Here is a 13,302-nt window from a genome sequence, read left to right as displayed (position 1 = left end):
TGAATGCTGTTGTTGTGTCCTTGGGCAGTACACTTAACCAACCTTGTCCCTAGTGTCTGCACACACTGGCTTATGTGAAAGGGTGAGTGGTTTCTTAATGTAAAGAGCTTTGTGCCTCGAAGGTGGAAAAGCACTATATAAAAATGTGACCATCTATTGTGCCATGGTAAGAAATGTTTTATTTTCAATATGACAAAATGTGTTTAAATTTGACCTAATCATACACATAGTCAGAGTTTTCATGATCTTTTCTGACCTGCTTTCCAAGATCTCCCTTGACCGTAGACGCCACACACAAATGCTGCTTAAACTCCTTACGATTCCTTTTTTGTTCACAAACTTTCAACAACTAAAATACTCTACTATATTAATATTCATCACTCTCTGAAATTAGGACAAGACGGACATTTTCTCAGTCTTACAATGATGTAGCAGCAGTGATAAACATGCAACGCCCCAAACCTGAAGATTTTCTCAAATGCAAAGTTCAAAATATTTTGCATAAATAAAAGGTACTCATGTGCTGACCCCTAGTGGCTGAAGTTAGTACTTACACTACCAGTTCAAAATTATGGACCATCTCTTTCAATGTTTGTTTTTATGTTTACTACTTTTTACATTTGATATACATAAAGAAGACATCATATATGAAGTAAGATGTATGTAATAATGTTGAAAAAAAAAGTTAAACCAACCAAATCCTCAAATTACCCACTTAAAAAAAAAATTCTTCACTAAATAATTCCATACATCTTCATATATTCCATGTCTTCTGTATGTACCTAAAATGTACAAAGCAAAAAAGAAACAAAACATTGACTGAGAGGGTGTGTAAAAACTTTAGCTCAGTATATGTCACAGCGTATAAACTTTTCTAACTAACAAGCAAGCAAACTAAAAAAAAAACTAAACTAAACAATACAAGCTAATAAATATTGTATAGGGATGGGACGAATCAGATTTCCCACAAGACGAGATAAGACTCTTGAGTGAGTTGAGACAAGACAAGATATAGGGGAAAAAATCTCACAAGATAATTTGTTCCATCCCTAGTAAATAGATTACCTTGGTTGGTAATAATAAAATTGTGAATCAAGTGCGTAATTAAGGAAAACTGTTAAGCAGAGACCATTCGTGACAAACATGTGAGCCAGTATAGTCACATTTTCTTTGTGTTTTGATAGTTTTTAAGGAGATTTTTTGAATTTTCACTAAACAAATTAGAATTTATGCCTCTCTTTACTGTTAGTAGCTATCAAATTGGTCCAAAATAAGGACACCTGGGACATTTCTTGTTTAAAACTGGGACAAATCACTGGTTTTGGATAAATCTGCTGGGACAGGGGGCACAGGACTCAAAACTGGGACTAAGATGATCTATTTTCATTGTTTGCTCATGGTGTACATTTGGATACAATTCTGAAAGTGTGCGGTGGTGTTCAGCTCTGGTTTAAACATAATAATGTATATTTTAGGGAGAAAATAACCACCATAAAATGCCAGGACGCTAAAGAGAATCGCAAAGACGTGAGCAGCCACTGTGAACGGGCCTCTGCTAATCAAATACAAAGTAAAGAAGCTAATCCAGGATATCATATACACCATTAAGCTGAAGGTAACGCACTTAGCTTCGTTGTAATTGGCTGGAAGGTCTTTACCGAGATAGCTCAAGAAAAAACACAGCATGCTAAGTATAGAGACATATGCGACCTCCACTACTGACCCGACTGATAAAGTATTGCTACACTCCAGGACTATGCTATGGTAGTAAAATGCAAAATCTTTGGATGGTTTTGGAGGATCTACGGCAACACGCAAAACAGAAATGACAAGAATTGCAAAAGAAACAATGAAAATAGTCCACTCCGGCCCATTGTTTTTAGCCCACCTATCATAAATTGGAGGAAGCTTGGAGGCAAATTTGAAAATGCAAACCACTTGGAAAGCGCGGACCGTAATGGCGGCTAAGCAAACCGTAAAGCTGAATATAAATAAAGGGTGTTTTAGCAGACAAGCTATCTGAGACGGGGGTCCAAAGTGGCACAGTGAACTAAGAGCTGCTAAAGTCAACGCGGCGAGCATCACGAGGCATGTTCGACCGCCGGCGGATTTGGCAACCGGCGTGGTGATGTAAACGAGGAGGATGATGGCGGAGCTGACAGTCATGAAGAGACAGCAGGCCATGAAGAAGAGAAGGGCGATGGTCAGAGGGTTGTCCCAAGTCAGGAGTAAGACGGTACGATCCAGGCAATGTTCGCTTTTCTCAGGGGCCCATTTCGCAGCAGGACATGGCTGACATTCAGTCGGATCTGAGGAGAAAGATTAGGAGTAGAAGATTTAGGCTATGTTGAATACAATTGTTGATTCAAGAACTTAACCCCTTCATGTTTCGGCCTATTTTTCGAAAAATGCCTGACTGAAATGACTCTCAGTTCAGGCTACGTTTGTGGGATGACTGTCTGGACAGAAGACGCAAAAGTGGTGTCACGTCTTCACTTTTTATTCCGCATTCAGACAAGCGTTTTCGGGAGATAATCTGTGTGCATACGGTGACGCAAAAGTGTGTGGAACTCAATTGGATATGCATGCCAAGCGGCTTGGTAGTGATGCTAGGTGGTGATGTATGTGACGTAAACGCATACATGACGTGAGCAGATCTGACCAGAGTTTTGCATCTTGGGCAGTGTAGAGTGTTGCGCATATTTAACTTTTCCACTCTGGAGGGTGGTTTCAGATTTTTACATTTTTAAGCCCCAAAAACACCGTCACCGTCTAAATGTAAGGCACTTCCCATAAAATATTTTGTCGTTCTACTCGCAAGCGTTCTCGTGTAAACAGACCCTCAAACTGAATCTGTTTCCAAACCCTTTGGAGCACAGATGAATGGCTGGACTCTTTGTGAAGCTGAGGCTCTGGAGTTTTGGCCTCTGTCTGATCCACTCTCATTTGAACTGGGAGCAAGCTCTACACAAAGAAATGTCAGATCTCAAACTGATTTTTTGGGGGTAAATATAAGAGTAGATATAGCTGGTGTTACTGGGGATGGTCTGAGAGACAGCAGATTGAGCTTTTGTTGGGTGTTGACAATTCACATGTCAAAGCTGAAGCAGATCTCACTAAACATGAGATTTAGGAACTTGTAATGAGACATAAAAAAAAAAAAAAAGGCCAGATGGAATTACATTTTAGTGATTTTTTTTTTTTTTTTTTTTTGTATTTGTGGGATTGGAGTACCAACTGGTCCAGATTCTTCTCAGAATAGTTGATTTGACAAACAGAAATTAATTGAGAAAAAGTACAAGGGCTCGTATCAGGGCCCTCGGAACATGAACAGGTTAAAGATGCACTATGTAACTTTTCAGTTTGGGATCTGTCACCTGCTTGTTTATGAAGATATGTCATTTCTCAGCCTGGAATGTTCCACAGTGTGACATTAAACAGCTCTACTTTACATTTATTCAATTACAGGTGGATTTATAGCTCAAAAATACCTAGAAAAACACACATTCTGACTGTGAGCGGGGTCGCCTCTCCGCAGATCTGACTTGTAACTCTGACCTGTCTGGTTTAGTCTCCATAAAGGTAGAAAGTTTTAATACCATACTGTAAAATATTCTAGACAAAGCAATAACATCCTCACAGTTCCATCAGAAAAGTTACACAATGCACCTTTGAAATAGCTCTACCTGATTTTTATGTCTTAAAAAGTAAAAGTAAAAAAAAAAAAAACTACTTTATTTTAAATAGTTTCTAGAGGTCCAAAGTTATTCCTCATTTACCATACGCATTCTGAGCATCCTAATTATTCACCGTGATGAGTTTATAAGCACGTTTCACAACTTCCAGAGGCCACAGTGGTAAAGCTAAGTAGCATACTAACCAAGTACTTCCTGATTCTCAGACAATAAAACTCTTTTTATATAATGTATAAATGCAGACAGTACATGACAGACTTATTTTGACTTCAAGACGGCTTATCCGATATATCTGTTCTACAGCAAAGAGGAAAAAATTGTGAATTATCTGAAAAAAAAAAGGCTTTGCTGGCGGTTGCTTCCTTTCTAAAACCAATTAAGTGAATGAATTTTGTACTTAAGGTATTAATTTCCAACACCTCTTTGTTTTGTCATAAAGGTTACCAGATTTATTGAAGAAGTGGGCGGCGGGACAGGCCTGGCAGTCAAAACAGCAGCTGTGTTGTCCGGACAGAATCTTCTTGTATCCCGTGGGACAGGGGGGAGAGCAGATCGATAACGGCACCTGAACACAACCAGAAACACATAATCATCTCAGTCTTTTGGTACATCTGCCTCCAATTTCTAGAATTAAACAATAAAACCTCTTGTTACAGAGTTGATAATTATTTTGTATTCACCCTGTGTGTCTGTGTGTCTGTGTGTCTGTCCACCGGCGATAATTCCGCCATTTATGGATCGATTGTCACCAAATTTGGTGAAATCTGTCCCCGATGCCGCAAAAAAAGTTTGGTGATGATACGAGGTCATTTGAGGTCACACGGGTCAATTGAAAGGTCACGCCATTATAAAGGACAGGCAATTTCAACAATTTCTGAACCATCTGCAGGCTAAAGTATTCACCCAATCATCACACAAGTTGACACACACATAACCGGGGTACACTGGATGTTACAGTAGGAAACCGGTCAAGGTCATTTGAAGGTCAAGGTAACCAAGGTCAGATATGTGTTTTTGGTCATAACTCCGTGAAGGATCGAGCTAGAGCGACGGGAGTGGTCTCAAAATCTCAGAAAAATTCATATCTATTTATCTATGCATTTGTATAGTCAAATATGAATAGTTTTATTTCTCTTTCAGTGTATACCTTTAAAATTCTAATTGGAACTAAAATAATTTCCATTTCTTCTTTTTCTGGTGATACACAACACACTGATCTACAGTCACACAACTAACATATACACAACTCATGAAAAATTACGTTTTGGTTACACGCCAGTAAACACAGACGTTCTCATGTGTGACCAATATCACACAAATATTCATGGGCCTGTACAGATACACACATTGCATTGTGGATGTAATGATCATGTAATATGGGCTGGGCTCCTCATAAACTGCTTCTGTGGTGATGAACTGCCCCCACCGATGCCTCATGGGCGACCAGGTTGCTATCTCTGATTGCACTTGTTTAACTAACAGGGACATGACATTTTCTTGTTAGCGTGCCAGTCCATAGTTGGCAAGGGGAGGTGCCTTATTTCAATTTTAAATGTGCACAACGTAACTTCTAAGGTAGACGGTCTGTTTCTTGCTTATTTCCATGTTATTTCTTGGAATGTTTGCCTGGAATGTTCCACAGTGGGGCATTAATCATATCTCCATTGCATTTGTTCAATTATAGGTGTTTTATAACTCAAAAATACCTTGAAAAACATGAATTCTTACCATATGCAGGTTCGTTTCTCCTTAGATCTGATCAGTAACCTGTCTCCATTAGGGGTTTGCAAAAAAATATCAATATATCATATTGTTTAATGTGATGATACAGTATTGATATTGTTGGCTGTTGTATCGATATATCGCCAGAAGTATTTTTGGTATATTTTACAAAATTATTTTGTGCCACAGTTTTGTAGCTTGTTCAGTGGAAGGAAACTCGTTAATGCAACACATTTGACATTTTCAGTTTCATATGAACTTTACAAGAAGTGGTTTAACAAAGACTTTTACTATCACAGCCATGATTTAACCTTTATTTTTTATTGAAATGTACAGAATCGATTTGAAATATATCGAATCGAAAGCTCACTGTCTCGAGATATGTATTGTATCGTGGCCTGTGTATCGAGGTATATATTGTATCAGCAACTTCTTAAAGTTACCAAGCCCTTGTCTCCATTGTGATTGTTAAGTTTTTGCATACTGTGGGATAATCACAGCAAAAGAGTAATATCTCTAACTCAAGACAAGCAGATGCCGAACCCTTCACCATAAAAGTTACACAGTGCACCTTTAAGTAACAGGTTTGCTAGTAAAACGTCCAACCTGTGTCATCATGTCCTCTGCTCCAGTGTTGTGCCACTCGATGAGATCTTCATTTATGACCAGTGAGACCGGGTCTGGACTGAAGGACCCCACCAGCCTCAGTGACCACGCAGTGCCCCTCCAGATCCAAGTCACTATGTCATATCCTGTGGGCGGGTCTCCATTCTGATCAAAGTAAACTGAAGTGTTGTCCACAGAGAATCGCACCCTCTTCAACCAGGTCAGAAGCTATAGACCAGAGAAACAAATCAAAATCAAATTATTCTGAGCATCTCAGAAGAACTTTTTTTTTTTTGCCTGACAAACTCCTCCCTTAATACCATCATTCAGGAAAAGTGGATGAAGTCTTACCAATATTTTGCAGAAATTGAACTTGTGGGTAAAAGTTTCCATTTACTAGACTGTGGTAACCGGATGTTCCATAGTCATCAAATTAAATATGCATGAATTAGCCACCCATTTCACATAAACTTTATAATGATACTCAAATATTTGACTTAGGGCACAACAAATGAAATGTTGCAGGCTACCAAAGAATTTATAAATTGTTGCTTTCCCATCAAAGTGCATTTCAGCCTATGGATCAAAATTTGCAAAATGCTATCAAAATTATTCCTGTATTACACAAAACTGACTCTTGTGTGTTTTAAGGTTTATTATAATGTTACCACCTCACACCTGCACCTGCAGTTGTGTCTTGTATTCACACATGTTTGAGTAAAAGGGCGTAGGTTTTTATAGGGACGGTGGGGATATGTCACAAACAATATTTGGGGAAGACAAAACAGTCCCTACCAATATCTGCCATTTTATTTTAATAAACAAAAATATGCATTTATTCAGATATTTTTCCAAACTCAGTAGTATTAATTTAACATCTTTTAGTTCACATTTTGTTTATTAAACGTTCTGAGATGTATTCAGTGATATGACGACAGGGTTGCTCCTGCCGCTATTTCACTGTCTGCAACAGAGCGACGTCATTAGTGGAGTCAGGAGTCTAAACTGGGGAAGCGGTCGGACAGGGCCGCACCTGAAGATGGTGGCTTGAGCAGGTGTGAGTGAAGACGCTGCACCAAACTTTGAAAAACTTTTCAAAAGGAACTTACTTGGCTTCATCTTCAATTAAACTTGCCTTATAATGAGTTGCCGTGGAAAAAGAACGATTATCACCACAAGTGCACCTCGTGTGCTGTCAGCAGCTGGACTCAATTGACAATATTCCATGAAAACATTTTTGGACATTACCTCACAAATATCTCATCACCAACAAGCAAAGAGAAATCTGCTACAGACTTCTACATCACTGTTATCTGCTAAAGAATCGTCTTAGAAGGGCAATGGACACAAACTGTACATTTTGCGACCTGAAAAATAAAACAAACTCTCACTTATTTTGGACCTGCCAAGACTGTGTGTTTTTGGTTCATAAAATATATGGGGGGTAATCATTTATTATTGATTAATCATTTATTATATATAGTGTTAGTGTTCAAGTTAACAGCTACCTTTTACCTTTTGTTCAGTAGAAAATATTAGCAAATCCTGAAATTATGAGCTGAAATTATACAAATGATTGGAGTGAAGATGTTTAAAAGCACTGTGTAGCACTTCCTCTATTACCACATGACATCACAAAGTGGAAAAGAGCTCAGAACTCAGCTTAAATATACAGGATTTGTGTGTTAAACATGTGTGAATGAAACAAAACACAACTCCAGGTCTGTTCTGGATGAGGAAACAAAATTATAACAGAGGTCAGGACATAGCGTAATATTTGCTTTAAATAAAATTGAAATAAAACCTTCTTACCTCCCAGGGCTGCACGGTCCTGTTGCTGCAGTTTCTTGAATCACATTCTAAAAGTCTACGAAGCGCGTGGGCCACTGCATACACCGCTTTGTACACATTAAATGAGGAGGTCCGGTCGTATGTCTCCAGTGAATAGTCATTTATGGCCATACTATACAGATCAGTGCTTTGCAGACAAACGTTTTCCAAACTCTCACCATTTTTGCCTCCATTGTATTGCATGGACTTCTCAACATCTCTTTTCTCAAACTCTGCAAACCCTTGTACATCTGCATTCTTCACAGATATTCCTATAACTGTCCCAATTGTGTGAGCTCCCGGTATGCTCGAAATTAGTGTAGCCACTGACCAATCTTCAGTTCCTATCCACACTTTGTTGGTTACGTTTTTCTCTATAACGAATGGCATGAACCCACTTAATTTACTCTTGCTTGAAAACGCCACTATTGTGTTAACTTTAGTCGTGAGTATACCGTCAACCATGTTTCTCATTTGTTGCGCTGTCTTGTCTGAAGCAGTTGGAATGATCCCTTGATACGCGATGCAGATGCCATAGTAAGGAGCTTGTTTTGCTAAACTGTGCATTCCCTGGAGACCGTAGTCATTGTCACTGCCCAGAAGAGCAATCCAAGTCCAGTTAAAATGAACCAAAAGCTGAATCATGGCCGCTACTTGGTTTTTGTCGCTTGGAATGGTCCTGAAGAAGGATGGGTACAGGTTCTTGTTGCTAAGTAATTCGTTTGAAGCTTCATAAGAGATCTGAAATGAAGAGGAGATAATGCGACAGAAGATTCAGCTACTGTATTGTTCTCTTCTTACAGCCCCAGCAACAAAACCGACTGCCTCCCAGACTCTCCATCTTCTTTTCTTTACCACTACAACTGTCCTTTTAAGTAGAAGTATTATTTATGTAAAGCAATGTTCAACTTCACAGTTTTTTTTCTCTTATCACTGTTGTAAATACTGAAGTCCAGTTCCCCTGATGATATTTATTTTTACCCATTGACTTCTTTAAGTACTTTTGTCTTCATGGAAATGTTATTATCTTCATCTGTGGTATTCTGATCTGTGGTGATATTGTTTCCATAATATTGTTTCAGCCAATACCCTGATTCAACCTTTAATTGGATGTAATAAGACTATTTACAGGCTGATTTTAGCCCAGGACATGTCACATTTTTTGAACTTCTATTCATACAAAGCTGTTCCAGTATTACCTGCAGGATAAATTTACATAACACAACTGGATTAAATTTGGAAACTGCGAGAGAAGAAAAAGTTTAATATTCAGTTCCTAGACTTGATCTGTTAATATTGGATATCGGCATATAGTCAAGGCCATAGTATCGATATCGGTATAAAATCTGGCTCGGTGCATCCCTAGTTTATGGCCAAACAGGGGTCATCAAACTTAGGCCCGCGGGACAACTCCAGCCCTCCAAGCCCCTTTGATTGGCCCCCCAGCCCCTCTGCCCCCACCACTTGAACTGGCCCTATGAGGCAATCCTCAAAAGTTGTCAAGGCCTATTTTTTTTAAATACTTTTTGGCAAATAATAACACATCTGCATCAATTAAAAATGATATTTGTATGAAATATTTATATTTAAATAATTATATGACGCACGTACATTTGGCGCTGAATTTTCGTCACCCGACAAGCTCGAAATCACACAGACAGACAATGTACAGAGTACTGTAGTGCAGTTAAGGACCAGTGTACAAAAAGTACAAAAAGTTGACAGAGAGTGCCGAGTTTTCAAAAAAATAGTGGGCAAATGATTATTTTTTTGTCCAGTGTAAGGACTGTGCAGTTTCTCTGATATGTATAGAAAGTGTGGTGGTTTTCAAAGAATATAATCTACGTTGTCAGGGTCATACAATTCTGTTATATGGCCTTCCCGACCCCGGCCCTCATTACAATCAGGAGCGATAATGTGGCCCCCAGAGAAAAAAGTTTGGTGACCCCTGCCATACAACAATAACTATTCCATTGAGACAAGCACTGAATGGACCTCCCAACAGAAAAGTCACATAGTGCACCGTTAATCACTAAGCTCTCTGTTTCTCACCTGTGGCATGAGATTTGACCCCAGAAAGGCTGCTGGAGTGAAGCTCTTACTGCTGCTATCCGGTCCTATGACAGCCACAGACTCCCTGCTCTCGCTCCGGTTCACCTCCGCCTCGCCCTCTTCCTGTTGGGGCAGCAGCAGGTCCAGTGTGGCCAGGATACTCGCGGGGAGAGAGCAGATGTCGTAGATCTGGTATCCGAGCGTCACACCGGGGAGCAGGGAACTGTTGTTGATCTGCTCCACAGCGAAGCGCATGGCCTGCATCAAGTGGAAGCCATGTTTGTTCGGAGCCCCTCTGGATACATCAAGTCAAGTTTATTGTAACGAAAACATCATTCTCAGCTGTTTTCATACTACAGTGTGTTATATATAAATCCTTAGCCTCTTCAGCAGGCCTCAAACAATAATAAGAAATACTTTTTCAGTTAGTACAGATTCCTGCTCTCAAATATAATGAAGTCAAGTTTATTGTAAAGAAAACATCATAGGAAGAGGGCAATAAAATAACTGAATAAATGAAGGCTGAAATGTGTTGAGGCTCAGTGAAATGCCATTATTAAATGACAAGATAACACCTTGATTTTGTATTTTTGTACACTGACAGTCCCTTAATTTCTCATTACTGTCTGGAGGTCCATGAAGCGTGCCTCTTTGCCTTTTGTTTAAGAAAAGTACTTGACAAAAGGTTAACATAACATAGTCTAAAACAGTATGAAGTACATTGTCTAAAAATGATAAAGTATAGAAATAAAGTGGTACATGTGTAAATAAAGCAAAACACAACTCCAGGTATGTTTTTGATTGGGTAACAGCATTCTAACATGACTTAAAGCTCACAAAAACCTATTTTGTTGAATATAGGATGTTTAATATTTGTTAGAGCAGGAAAAAAGCATAGAAATAATCCAAATTCACAGAAATGCTTACAGTACAACTACTGTATAAAAGAAAAAAAAATAATACAGTACAAAAATTAAACCCAAATGATTCAGCTTTGTCACAATATGGTACTTACTTGTTGCAAGGCTCCAGAGCAGGCTGACCATTAGTGTCATCACTGGATTTAAAGAGAGGAAACATGCCTGCGATGATATGGTCTCCACTCAGATACATGCCCTGTCCTTTAGAGACATAGTCCAGCTCAGCATCTGTGAACCGGACCAGGAACCAGACCAGAACCAGGATCTCGAAGCCCCACATGTCCCCCTCCAGAGTCTGCGTCTCCTTCTGTGTATGTTCAAATGCATCAGGTGAGTTTGTTTACCTGCTGCTGTTGGACGGATGAGGGCTGCACATTTGCGTTGTGTTTTGGTTGAGTAAAGTTTGCATTTACATTTGCAAATGTTTCTGACAGTCGTGTCCACCACATCAGGAAAATACACAAACCATATTATTTTGGTTAAGGAAATGTTTGAACAAGGTGGATACTCTTAATAAAAAATAATGCACTACCATTTACATTGTAGGTTTTCACTGAAAGGTCCTATATTACGCAAACTGACCCCTGCGAGCTTTTAGCCATGTTCGTTGTACATTACCTCATCACAAATACCTGGAGTTGTGTTTTGTTTCATTCACACATGTTCGAGTAACCCATTATTATTAGTCTGTCTACATCTCCAAAGCTCAAAATGCCCTGTTCTGCCTTGTGATGTCAACAGCCGCTCTTTGCTTTGATCACTGCTGAAAGCTTTTGGCATTTATTACCTGGTCCCCGAAGGATTGACCAGGTTTTGTATTCACCCGGTGTGTCTGTGTGTGTGTGTCTGTCCACCCATGATAATTCTGCCATTTATGGACCGATTATCACCATATTTGGTATGTGGTCAAGCCCCCTGTGCCCAATGCCGCAAAAAATGTTTGGTGACGATCCGAGGTCATTTGAGGTCACATGGGTCAATTGAAAGGTCATGCCATTATAAAGGATAGGCAATGTCGGCAGGTTTAAACCGGTCAAAGTCACTTGAAGGTCAAGGTAACCATGGTCAAATATGTGTTTTTGGTCATAACTCCGGGAAGGATCGAGCTAGAGCAACGGGAGTGGTCTCAAAATTTCAGAAAAATTATTATCTATTTATAATTCTATGCATTTGTATAGTAAAATATGAATAGTTTTGGGTTAATCACAAATTATAACAGTTTATGTTGTTACATTTCTAATTGGAATGAAAATAATTTCCATTTCTTCTTTTTCTGGTGATACACAACACACTGATCTACAGTCACAGAACTAACATATACAGAACTCATGAAAAATTAAATTTTCATTACACACTAGTAAACACAGATGTTCTCATGTGTGACCAGTATCACACATGTTCATGGGCCTGTACAGATACACACATTACATTGCGGATATAACGATCATGTAATATGGGCTGGGCTCCTCATAAGCTGCTTCTGTGGTGATAAACTGCCCCCACCGATGCCTCATGGGGGACCAGGTTGCTATCTCTGACTGCACTTGTTTTTTTCTGTATTTAACTTTTTTTTTTCTTTTAATAATAATAATTCTATATATCTCACATAATATATTTGATGTTTTCATATGTATATAAAATGCAAAAAGTAGTAAACATAAAGAAAAAAACACTGAATGAGACGAGAGAGAATAATTTTGATGGGTAGTATATAATTAATAATAGTAGTACAAATATGTATTTGTTTTGACAACGCCCTTGTTTAAGTGACAGAATGAGGTGGGTTTATATTTTCACAGGTGTTTTTACATAAAGTATACACATATAAGATCATTCCAGCAAATAACTTACTGTAAACACACAGCCTGAAGAACAGTGATACATAACAACATAATAACAACATACTTTATCGATCCAGAGGGAAATAAAAGTTTCTTTTTTCAGCATCTCAGTGGCTTTTGTGTCTCAGTCAAAGGTCTCGGTGCAGTTTAACAGGAGGACTGGTCAGGGAGGGTCAGCAGGTCTGTGTCAGGGCAGTTTGAGGAGAAGAAGAGCCAAAAGTGGAAAGGCAGCATTATTACTCTGCTCTGGTGTGTCATTTCATGATTAAATGGTTCATTCCCTCTAAGTATTTCTGCTGGAAGGTCTTAGATGTTCTTTATGGCTGCTTTAGCCATATTTCTTACAGTATTCTGCACCAAGAAACCAGGTGAGATTTTCCAGTGTAGGCTTGAGTTCAAAGAATCAGCATTTTTGGAGTAGTGATCACCAGAACCTAGAGAACCATTAGATAGATTGTAATGAGTAAAAAAGGGTGAATTTGTAATCAAGTACTATCCAAATATTTATATTTTCTATGGAAACCTCATCAACAGTAATGTAATGTGTTTTGTAGTAACTCAAGTCTAAAGGTCCAGCTCATCACAGACCACAGTGGAGCCTGGATTTGTTTATTGGTGTCATTTGAGGCGGATTCT

The 13,302-nt window shown here is 38.9% G+C and overlaps 1 protein-coding gene across 1 annotated transcript; it reads right to left on the bottom strand.

The window, feature by feature from the left end:
• Window positions 1-1,289: 1,289 nt before the first annotated feature.
• Window positions 1,290-11,105, bottom strand: LOC110161115 (taste receptor type 1 member 1). Its single transcript, XM_020925827.2, has 6 exons — window positions 10,921-11,105; window positions 9,906-10,200; window positions 7,836-8,594; window positions 6,024-6,251; window positions 4,140-4,260; window positions 1,290-2,309 (listed from the first exon to the last, which is right to left on the bottom strand). The coding sequence occupies exons 1-6, from the start codon at window positions 11,103-11,105 to the stop codon at window positions 1,384-1,386; spliced, it is 2,514 nt and encodes an 837-aa protein (XP_020781486.2). The 3' UTR covers window positions 1,290-1,383.
• Window positions 11,106-13,302: the final 2,197 nt, after the last annotated feature.

Source organism: Boleophthalmus pectinirostris, unplaced genomic scaffold (genome assembly GCF_026225935.1).
Source record: "Boleophthalmus pectinirostris isolate CB_2022bp ecotype Guang Dong unplaced genomic scaffold, ASM2622593v1 HiC_scaffold_8, whole genome shotgun sequence".
Classification (NCBI taxonomy): domain Eukaryota; kingdom Metazoa; phylum Chordata; class Actinopteri; order Gobiiformes; family Gobiidae; genus Boleophthalmus; species Boleophthalmus pectinirostris.
This window is presented reverse-complemented; position numbering and strand designations above follow the sequence as displayed.

Coding starts and splice junctions, on each gene's coding strand:
- LOC110161115 (XM_020925827.2), bottom strand. CDS start 11,105: ATGTGGGGCTTCGAGATCCTGGTTCTGGTCTGGTTCCTGGTCCGGTTC. Junction 10,201..10,920: donor GCTCTGGAGCCTTGCAACAA/GTAAGTACCATA, acceptor TGATGTATCCAG/AGGGGCTCCGAACAAACATG. Junction 8,595..9,905: donor GGTCAAATCTCATGCCACAG/GTGAGAAACAGA, acceptor TCTTCATTTCAG/ATCTCTTATGAAGCTTCAAA.